General features: G+C 39.9%; 1 protein-coding gene across 1 annotated transcript in view; it reads left to right on the forward strand.

The window, feature by feature from the left end:
* Window positions 1-11665, forward strand: part of LOC137294802 (son of sevenless homolog 1-like) — a 33514-nt gene extending 21849 nt beyond the window's left edge. The window contains exons 13-23 of the mRNA XM_067825918.1: window positions 422-634; window positions 1858-1977; window positions 4094-4250; window positions 4443-4544; window positions 4929-5084; window positions 5394-5576; window positions 6347-6464; window positions 7017-7189; window positions 7527-7643; window positions 8020-8260; window positions 8836-11665. Of these exons, the coding sequence (XP_067682019.1) occupies window positions 422-634; window positions 1858-1977; window positions 4094-4250; window positions 4443-4544; window positions 4929-5084; window positions 5394-5576; window positions 6347-6464; window positions 7017-7189; window positions 7527-7643; window positions 8020-8260; window positions 8836-9260 (2005 nt within the window). The 3' untranslated portion in view covers window positions 9261-11665. The remainder of the gene's footprint in view (window positions 1-421; window positions 635-1857; window positions 1978-4093; window positions 4251-4442; window positions 4545-4928; window positions 5085-5393; window positions 5577-6346; window positions 6465-7016; window positions 7190-7526; window positions 7644-8019; window positions 8261-8835) is intronic.
* Window positions 11666-11733: the final 68 nt, after the last annotated feature.

Consider the following 11733-nt stretch of genomic DNA (forward strand, 5'->3'; position numbering starts at 1 on the left):
ACCAGACAATCCAGTAATTGATATCAGGAGCATTTATCTCTGCATTGGGATGACGTACATCAACCAAGACAGCGAATCTGACTAACTGATACCATTTCTTACCTATGAACAAGCCTAGGCTGCTGGAGACCAATTCTAACTTAATCTTAACTTGCCTTGGCTTGCTGAAGATTGATGGGGCAAAGTAGTTGAATCATAGGCCCAAACAGATTTTCTGCATTGGGAAAAAGTTGTGTCTCTGTAGCACATAAGTTTTCAGATAGGCTTCAAGAAAAATATTTTAACAGTTTTTTCTGGAAATACTGAGTGAAGGAAGTATTGGCTAGATCATCCTGAAAGACAATTGAGTTGACCACCAAATGCTATGGGATGGATTTCATCATATATATATGCTTAATCCAGTCTCTCTTCCTCCTTGCAGGTTTGCCATGAAGGACTCTGAAGAGAACATTGTCTTTGAGGAGAACCAGGATCCGTCTATTGAGAGCCCACTCATCAAGGGTGGGCTGCTCATCAAACTGGTGGAGCGCCTCACCTATCACATGTACGCAGACCCCAAGTTTGTGCGAACATTCCTTACCACCTACCGGTCAATCTGTAGTCCAAATGAACTGCTTGACCTTCTCATAGAAAGGTATCCTTTTCTCCAGTGTCAGTGTGGATTTCTTCGAGTCTTCGAGTTGGTTTCTCACAATTGTTGAAATGTGTGTGAATGGTCTAGCTTAAAGCTAAACCCTGGGTTTTACCTTGACTCACAAACATGAGCAACCAGGGGTCCCCTAATTATTAGTTTTATGGGTCTTTGCAAGCAATAGGAGGGTCCCTTTAAGTAACATTGTAGAGAACTGAATGTCCTGGTTATTTTATGGAGTCTATAATAAATCATTGATCATGTGGACTGATGGGTGAAATGATGAAAGTAACAGCTCTGAAAGAAACAACCAAACACTTAGCAAAGTCATAGATGTGTTTTGGGTACAGTGAGTAATATTGTGAATCCCTTTGGATACAGTAAATTTCATTCTGTCGATTCTCCACATTTGTTCATATTGGATCCACATTTGCACATCACATAAAACCAATTTGTTATCCTTTGATGGAGTGCGGGTGTTACTTACTCCCAGGTAGAAAACAAATTATCTGTTTACAATAACAATTGGGGCAAATCTTGTTGATAGAATCTGAAGTCTTGACAACATCGGCCTAGTTCACATCTCCTCCTCAAACAAGTGTAAATTACACCTTCTACTGAAAGGTAATGGTTTTGAGACAGTTAGGTTAGCTTTTGTGTTTTAAAGGGTAAGATAGCTGACTTTGTGTGCTGGTAGAGTAGGTGCCTCACCGTAAGAGAGAACAGCCTTAAAGTACCAGCATCTGTACTTTACCTAGAGGGTACAATACTGACTGTACATTGTTACCTAATAATATTTCATTGTTTGTTGGCACATAGCTCAAGATGCTAACCTCTACAACTTTATTGCATTCGCTATTTTAGCCTATGTCAATACGATTGCACTAGAAATTTTATGAAATTTCATTAAGATCGGATATATAGATATAAACATATACTTTCATCAATGAAATATGTTTTCGCTAAAAAGAGACAAGATGTCGAAATATAATGCAGATAGTTTGGGAAACCTGCTGTTGAAGGTATGAAATTAATGATTGATGAACTGACATACCATTATACAGTACTCAAATACTTATATAATTTAGGGGTTTTAAACAAATATGGTTGCTCATTACATATTGTTTGTAATGTCTCGAAGCTCATTGTTAAAAGGCAGCAGTAATATCTAGGTGTAAGATGTAAGATCTTGAGCGCACATATATTCAACCTTAACCTTGTCCAAGATTTGATATACCTGAGTTCCCCAGTGATGACACAAATTCAGATGAAGTCGACAACAGTCTCCGTACCAGAGAGGACCTCAAACGCTTCCGCAAAGAATATGTGAAACCTGTGCAATTCCGGTAAGCTTTCTTGCATTTTTACCACCATTATTTGTGACTATAATCAGAGTGACTTCAGTAACTCTTCCTATATGAGATTTGCATGTGAATTGCTGCAAAATTGCTGATGTTGCTTAAAATGACTTATATTTAATCACTCACCTGTGCCATTCAGTTGGCTATGATACAGAGATGAAAAAAACGTTATGGATGATCCATGATTTCATGGTAGTGACATTTCAGCATAGTTTCCTATGCTGTTTCAAGCTATGATAAAACTGTGGTAATTCAACATTTATGAGATCATTTTGGGTGTGGAGTAGTGATGGAAATTCATGCAGATATGAAAGACAACTAGATCTTGTTTTATATTTTAAAAATTGTACAAGATCACAGGTTTTGTATGATTTTCAGTATGATGATTGTAATGCTGTCACTAGTGTTGTATATGTTTTAAACATTTCCAATACAGCGGGGGTTCAGAAATCCCATCGCCCGACGCCTGGGATAAGTCAGTTTCATTTCCGCAATCAAATAATGGTATCTTACTTGTCCATGGACTACTAGATAATTTCCACTTATGGTTTCAAACTGCAAATAAACATGGATTTCATTTTGTGTCTGCTGATAATGTAGCTATTACATTTTGCAGTAATAGTAATTTAGAGCTAATATTCTTTGAAATTTATCACTCTTCGATAAATAGTCCAGTAAACATTAACATCAAACATTGTGTCTTAAAATCAGGGCAAGTGGAAAACTAGTCAGTTACTTTCTTGAAGTCATTTGCCCTGTGGCAAGTCGCTTTAAAAAAATTTTGAACCCCGTTTCCAATACAGTCTCTTGAAGTTCATGTAAGCATTAGTGAGTCTTGAGTTTTGTAGTATGACCTTAGTAGCACCTTAAGTTTGAATCGGTCTTGAAAAGCTCCAAAAGTGCCATAAAATGCTTGGATAGGTCTTAAACCTGTCAATGTAGTATGCTTGATATTAGCCAGCAGCTTGGCTGATTAAATCATAGACTAACTGCACTGAGTCCCAAGTATGGTGATCTACCCTCAGGTACTGGCAGTATGTACCCTGTTTAAATATTGTATTGTATACAGTCAAACCCTATTTACCCGGACCCCACATATCCGGAAACCCCGCCTTCCGGACGATTTTTATGTGAAACGAAACTTACGTTCATTAATTGTACTCGCTTAACCAGACCCCGCGCTTCTGGACCCGGACAGCAAATTTTCAAACCACTCCCATACATTTCCATTGAAAAATGATCCAGTTATCCAGACGCAGAGATCTGTGCAACGTGCATGTGTATGTGTCACGTCAATACCGTTTACCGCACGACTATGTGATTTCTTAATCTATCAGGAGGCATTTGGTGTGAATTGATAAATTAGCCATCAAAACACTAGTGACGCGTGTCATTCGGGTTGTTCATTAGGATTTGGTGCATGTGAGAACATCTCATCAGTAACGAAAACACATGCTAAGTAGGATTAAGGTAAACCACACTGTAATTCTACTGTATATAAAACTTATAAATCGACCCCTGTTATCAGTTGTGATTTATGTTTTTCATCTAACTTACCATCTGAAGCCCACACGCTACACGATTACGTCCGAGACAACTTGACAAATGGTAACCTACGTTACGCCTTCCATGTATTATAGGTACACTTATATGTTATGATGATTTACTGTTATTACTACTGAGTGTTGATTTATTGATATACGTATGTGAATATTTTTTCCTTTCACTTAATTTTCACATTTTGGATGTTTGATCCAGTTAACCAGACTTCTCGCTATCCGGACGATTTTCGAGTGAAACCAAAACGTCCGGGTAAACGGGGTTCGACTGTAATTCAGTTGTTTTAGAGTTACATGCTAGTTTCATGTTCATATCTGTGATATTCTAGTTGGTTTTACTGTTCTTTGCCGACAAGTATTTCAAGAATCAACCTTTATGCATTTTAGAATGATCACTTGTTTTTAGTCACGTTATGGCTGAAATATTTTGATGTGGCTGTAAATCTTAACTCACTCACCCACTTACTGCGTTGATGCGTGAGACAGTCTGAGGATTGGTGACTCAGGTGCCCTATGATCAATGTTCTGTTTTGTGTGTTCAGAGTGGTGAATGTGTTGCGACACTGGGTTGACCACCACTACTATGACTTCGAGCGGGATAGTAGCTTGCTGGATAAGCTCACAAAGTTCCTGCAGACTGTCAAGGGCAAGGCCATGAAGAAAATGGCTGACTCCATCATGAAGGTCATCCAGAGGAGGGTAAGTCCATCATGATCATGTGTCTTTTGTGGTAGTAATAAAATTGCTGACTCCATGTTGTAGGTCTCAAGAGGAGATTAGGTCAAGCATTTGTCTTTAATGGAAGTATATAAAAACTGTAACAGTGATCATTTATTGTCTGTGGAAAACAGTTAATGTTTTGATAGATATTTGTTTTTTGTTTCTTTCCAGTGTGAAAGTACAAATCCCGGGAGAGAATTTACATATCAAAAACAGCCCCCTTCCATAGAATGGCATATTACCAGAAGAGCAGAAGACTATGACCTTATGACAGTAAGTACTGTCAAACTGTTTACAAAGTTGTACATAGTGTTTCTCATAGTCATGATGGATAGCCTATTTCAGAATGGTCTGCAGGCTGTGGGCTGTCTAGTGAATACTGTTTTCTATGTATATTACCTAATGAGGTGGAACCCCTGAACTGAAGATGTGTGTTGTAAAAGCCATATAACTGGAATATTTCTCTGTTTGGTGTAAAACTAACTCACTGGCCTAAATCGATGGAAGGAATGAGTGAAAATTATGCTATATATTTATACTATTATGCTGATCATGGAAGACCAAGGTTCAACTCCTTACATGGTTTCAGCGTGTGAAGCCCATTTCCAGATCTCACGTCCTCATTCACTCACTCACTCATTCTGCTTGTGTTCCCAGCTTCACCCCATAGAGATTGCCAGGCAGGTGACACTGCTGGAGTTTGACTTGTACCGAGCTGTGAAACCGTCAGAACTGGTTGGCAGTCCCTGGATCAAGAGGGACAAGATGAAGACATCACCCAACCTGCTGAAGATGATTCACTTCTCAACCATGGTAAATTCCATATCAGTTGTATGGAGTTGTAATGGATGTAGGACAAGCTGTCACACTCACTCTTGGGCAAAAGCTCTAAAAATCTGGGTTAGAATTGATTATCAGTAACCCATGCTCGTTGTAAGAGGCAATGAACGGGATGGGATTGAGAGGCTCACTGACTCACTTGTCAATATGGTTGATGCTTATGTTTTTGATCACTCCATTATTTCCAGATTGCCGTCATACTGGAATATTGCTGAGTGTGGTGTAAAACTACACCCACTCTCATTTCCTTCTTGTTGAAATTGTGATTACTTTCTATTACAGTTCACATTCTGGCTAGAGAAGTGTATTATAGAAGCCGAGAACCTGGAGGAGCGTGTGGCCATTGTGTCACGGATTCTCGAGATCATGCATGTCTTCCAGGAGCTCAACAACTTCAATGGTGTGCTCGAGGTTGTCAGTGCCCTCAACTCAGCACCTGTTTATCGACTAGAAAACACCTTTAAGGTAAATTTAGTTCTTTATTTGAATTATAGATTGTAGAAAGTCATTCATAAAATCTGTGGTGGTGTAGCCTTGCAGTTAAGGCATTTGTTCAACACGCTGCAGACCCGGGTTAAAGTTTCCATATGGGTACGTTGTATGACGCCCATTTCAACAGCCACTAGCCATGATATTGTACAAACCTGTGTAATTCCAAACTCTCTCTGTCATAAAATTAGTGTTGATAGTCATGTTTTGGGAAATTGCAGTGATAGGTATGTGTGTTGTTCCTGATCCTTTTAGAGACCTTTTATGAAAGTTATGATTGCTGAAGAATGGGTTAATGGGTTAAACCGATAAAGATTTGTGTTAGAAGTGATCTTCAGTAATCCATGCTTGTTTTAAGAGGCAGTGAAAGGGATCTGGTGGTCAGACTTGATCACATGGTTGACACATTATTGTATCCCAATGGCACAGATTGATGCTCATGTTGTTGATCACTGGATTGTCTGGTTTAGACTTGATTATATACAGACCATCACCATATTGCTGGAATATTGTTGAGTGAGGTGTAGAACAAAACTTACCCACTCCACTCACTCATGGGTGTAAATGGTTTCTGCATATAAAGCAGGGAAACTGATGGATTGTAGATAGTACTGATTGTGATGTCTGAAGAAAGCTGAGTCCTGATTTAACATGGTTTGATGTTGAAGCTACTGGTGCCTAGATTGAATTCATTAGTACAGCTGAATACAGGTGACTAACAAGACACTCAACTGCTTGTTTTGTAGGAGATCCCTAACAAGTACCTTCGGGCATATGATGAAGCCAATGAACTCAACTCTGATCATTTGCAGAAGTACAAAGTTAAACTCCGCTCAATAAACCCACCTTGTGTGCCATTCTTGGGTAAGTAGCATGGAGACTTGATGTGAAGCTGTTGCAATTGTAGGACATACAGTCAGCTATACTTTCAATGTTTGTTATAACTATGATTCTTTCTACTCATTTCCTATGCTACATAATGGGTTTATTTTTATCCTCATCCGCATCATACCAAAAGAAGTTAAAATATTGTACATGTTACTCCCTACTTGGCACTCGGCATAAATGGGTAGAGCAAGACTTTTTCGGCTTGGAGTCAGTATAGTGTGTCAGAGTGGAGTATTCATGCTTAACTGTGGCATGGTATCTCGGTGAGCTAGCACTATAAAACTAGTCTGGGCTGGTACAAGCAGCCAGACATACACATGCATGCATGTAGTTATATGAATGAAGTATTCTTAAGTACGATGTGAAACCCCATTTTACCTCATCTGTTTTGTATATTCTTCCATTTGATTAAAGTGTGTATACATTATAAATACAGTTCCTGTACATATGTATGTTCAGTTTAAGGATTGTTTCTTTTAAATTTGCTGCTTTTATTTATGAGGACATATCTGATTTACTTTCTCTCAGGTATGTACCTGACAAATATCCTGAAAACTGAAGAAGGAAACCCAGACTTCCTGCAAAACCGGCATCCAGGGCTGATTAACTTCAGCAAGAGACGAAAGGTGGCCGAGATAACAGGGGAGATTCAACAGTACCAGAACCAACCTTACTGTCTGTCTGTAGAGACCTCCATCAGGGTAGGTACTAAATCTCATACTTTCTACAGAGACTTCCATCAGGGTACGGAGTAACTGTCATACTGTCCACAGAGACCTCCATCAGGGTAGGGAGTAACTGTCATACTGTCCACAGAGACCTCCATCAGGGTAGGGAGTAACTGTCATACTGTCCACAGAGACCTCCATCAGGGTAGGGAGTAACTGCCATACTGTCCACAGAGACCTCCATCAGGGTAGGGAGTAATTGTCTTACTGTCTGCAGAGAATTCTTTAGGGTAGGGATTTCCAGGTGTCTCTAGTGGGTACGGGTGGAAGAAATTGAAATGTGTTGTGATACATTCCATATTTTTTTTAGGAATTTTTTGAGAACTTGAATCCTCTGGAAGGCATGTCTGAGAAAGACTTCAATGACATGTTGTATGCGAAGTCACTGGAGATTGAACCAAGAGGAGCCAAACAGGTGCCCAAGTTTGTAAGTATTTTCTCTCATCTATTTCATCTACTGCATTGTGAGACCCCAGGTTCTATTCCTGGGTACAGTTTGTAAAAGATACAGTGTGTGGAAACTTTTCCTGGTATCCTTCCCAGATTTAGCTGGAATATTGCTATAACCGCTGTTCAAGGTGTTTGGAGGTTCAGGGGTTGGCCATAGCCCCAATGTTGACAGTTTCAGTTTAAGGGTGTCCCTAAGTCGAATACCATTAGAAAACATGTCAAGGATGTCAATTTGGAACAGTCTCCACTATATTTGGTGATTCAGACTGGACAGTCTTTCCAGACAATGTACCTAACCTAAAGTAAGTGCCAAAATGTGGATGATTTGAATGACACTATGCCACTTCTCACAGCCCAAGAAGTTTCTGGAGTACTCATTGAAGTCCCCTGGTGTGAAACCCATGGCCAACCGACACAGCACATCAACCCGGAGCGTCTTCCCTATCGGCTTCCCTGCTCCGGTAAAGAGCCCGGAAGATACAGAGCCCAACGAGGCTGCTGCCACGCCCCCTCTCACCCCTTGCAGTCCTCTGACCCCACCGCACACTGCCACGGGGAGCAGCTTCAACAGTGTGTTCGATCATGGAATTGCCAGTAAGTACATACTAAGTAGGAGTATCACTTCATGAAAGTGGTGCTGTAGGATTTGAGATGAGAATCTGAGTCCTTAAGAACCTGTGCTTGTTAAGGAATACACAATACATTCTAGAAACTGGGGATTTGTAACAGGTAGTTTTGATTACACTTTGTGTGTTTGTGACAAGGTGCCTCTGACAGCATGAGTCATTGCTCACAATATCCATCACTTGTTTGTTTGCGGGAATTGTGGCAAACAGTCTTTTTGTCTCACTTGATATTACAGGTGTTTTTTTCTGTGTAGTTCTTCTTGCACATGTACCTGGTTTGTATAAGTTACTTAAACTTTCGTAGTGTATGAATTCAGTGGAAAGTAGTTAATCCAGACAGTACTTTCTCATTGAAATCATTTGGATTAAGAAATTTCTTGCTAAGTTTCAGTTATGCTTTGACATGACTGTAATAAAATATGGCTAGTTTAAATGGAGAAATATGAGCACAAAAATGGCAATGACCATTTTATGGTTCAGACTGGAATCTAGTTCCATGGAGCAACAATATTTATGTATTTAAGAGTTTTTTACCCATTTCAGATGCTGGGTTTTTGAGCATCAGCAGTACAAGTCTAGCAAGCTCCGTGTCAACTCCTGCTGCCATCCCTGAAGATGGCAACTACCCACTGCAACCACCTCCCCTCCCGCCCAGACGCAAACCCCGCAACTCGGTCACGGACCCATGTGACCCACCTCCCCCACCCCCACGGCAGGACAGTGATAAACCCCCACCTGTGCCCCCGAGACGGGACTCCATGCGAGACTGTACTGTGAACAATACACTGCCCCGATCACTTAGCGTTTCCCATCCTCGCTCTGCTCACAGTGGACATATCGCCACTTTGCCTAGGCATAACTCTGACAGGGGCTATAACTTTTTGGACCTTAACGGTGAAGATAGAGACACTCCTGTACTGCCGCCTAAGACTTACAAATTTGTACATTCACGCAAACAAAGTAGCTAGGACTGACTAGATTGTGATACAAAGACTTGATTGAAATCAAACAGTGCGGCACTCAACAATCAGCTTGCCCACTATACCTCCCTCTTTCACCGTAATAGTATCTTCCAGTATGACAATATGGAAGAGTCCATTCAGCAATATAGGGGAGTGGTGGGGATTTGTTGTTGATGTGTGCTGTCTAAACATATTGTAAAGACGACTTCTGTGAGGGACATCATTATTTTGCTGTGCCCTTCAAAGTGTGATTCATTATCTGCAGTGATTGAAGAGGATCTTCATGGAAGGACAACTGTGAACAAATAACCCAAGCAGGCTTGGAAAATACTGATGAAAATGGTGATGCTTGAAATGTGATGCCAATAGCAAGAATGGTGATATAGTGACACCTGAATGTGAATAAAACTACAGATATCATGATTAGCTTGTGTGACAAGACTAACCCACTGTCTTGGACAAGCTGTTGTTGTTATTGAATAACCTACCGTCAGGATTGCTTCCTACAAATGCCCATATTGCTCACATACTATGACAATGCTCACAACAGCCTAGATGGTTGAGAACCTCTAATCTTTAGTAAGATTTGGCTTGACTCATAGTGCCAGCATTGGGTGATAGGATCTGCATTGTTAATTCTCATGAACAAATCAATCCTCTAGAACGAAAATTTTGTTTTGAGTTGCAAAGCAGGACCAACCAAGGTTACCAGTGCTTCTAGCTAGGACCATTGTGCTAATTATTTTCATAAATTGAAATCGCATTCCAGATGATCCTACTTTTTTAACCTACTGTGCTAAGAGAACCCGACAATGCACTATGGGTTGAAGCTGACTACAAGATGAAGTGATGAGGTTGTTGAGAGCATTATCTGTGAGACCAGGTGACTAGAGACTTGAGCAGAGCTGTGTGCATTCCTTCCCATACACAACTAGTTCTCTGATGCCCCTCCCAGATGCCTTCACACCGTGTGGCTCGGGGAATGGGGTGCTTCTGTTTATGCCGGTTAAGAAGTGTATGTCTTTACAGTAACTGTCAAAGTGCCCTAGAGTGTATATCTGCCTGCTTCTGTCTGTCCTTTCCTCCACCTGTGCCAAACTTGATGTGGATATTTTCATCATTGAGCAGAAAATGTTCTGAATTTCAGGATGTAATCTTCCATCAGATTTTTTCAGTACTTTGGTATGTTATTGTAATGAAATTTTGCAGTCAGAAAATTTTTACCTCTTTAGAGAAACTGAAAATTTACATTGACTAGGATGAGTTATAAACAACTGGTAGATTTGTATATCAAAGCATCTGACAATGTCATGTGATGGACCCATTTGGACATCTCTCTGATACGCCAATGTTGGATTGTCGCAAACAACGCACCATAGTAAGAGGGAGAAGCGCACAATGTTTCTGTAATATTTTTTAGTACAATACTCCTGAGTAGGTTACCATCTAAAGGTATGGTTTGTGTGTATTCACAATACCATGGTTCAACAGCAGGGTAATCAATGACTTCCATTTTGCTGCTGGTTGAAGAAGTTGTATATCACATTGGGGCCTTGAATTACCAAGCCCAAATTTCCCGAAGCAAACATAAATCTGAATTTAACTAATTTAAATTTGACTCAAATTTGAGAAAAAGCATTTCCCAGACTGAACTGAAATTGATATACTTGTTTGGGTTTCTTATGTTTTGTTTATGTTTATGTTTAATTCAGCTCTTTCAAATTGTCAGGTTGTTTCGAGAAATAGGGGCCTGGCCTGGTGAATACTCTTTGTACTTTGGAATTTTCCAGTCAGTTATGACTTCATATTAACCACTTCTCTTTGAACAACTGCTGAAATGGTGTCTCTTGGTCACCAAATCTAAATGTTCTTGTGGGTTAACCGTTATCTCTTGGAATCAGATTTAAAGAATTCTGAATGCGCCATTAACATTACAACTGATTGGTCAACATTGAAATGCAATGAATGTTTCAGAATTTTCATATGATGTGAATTCTTCTTGGAATATAGCCAGATTGATAAGTGCAATGTTTGTAAATAATTATGGCAAAACTAAGACCTTATTTCCTTCCTCTGAAAATTCAGTTTGGAAGACAGGGTTGAAAATATCCACTACAAGCAGGACTTGTAAGAAAGGCATACGGCCTTTGACTGTTCCCCCATGTTGAAATAGTGCTATTCCTGAGGTCCATGTGGACCCTGTGTTGTGTTAATGTTGATATATTGTGTTCAAGGCCCACTCCTGATGTATCCATTCCTTCCTGTCCCTGCCTGCTTGCCGACTGCCGATTACCTGGCCTACAATTTCACAGTGTCGCAACATAGGACAAATTGATAATGTACAGTTCAAGCCTCATTCTGTAGTAATAATTTTTTAACCAAATGGGAAAAAGAATAAATCCAGTATGAAGCGTGGTGTTGTTGATTTAATTTCTGAATATGAATATATGAAGTTAGTTTTGAAGATTTGTCTTGTGAT

The sequence above is a fragment of the Haliotis asinina genome, chromosome 8 (genome assembly GCF_037392515.1).
Source record: "Haliotis asinina isolate JCU_RB_2024 chromosome 8, JCU_Hal_asi_v2, whole genome shotgun sequence".
Lineage (NCBI taxonomy): Eukaryota > Metazoa > Mollusca > Gastropoda > Lepetellida > Haliotidae > Haliotis > Haliotis asinina.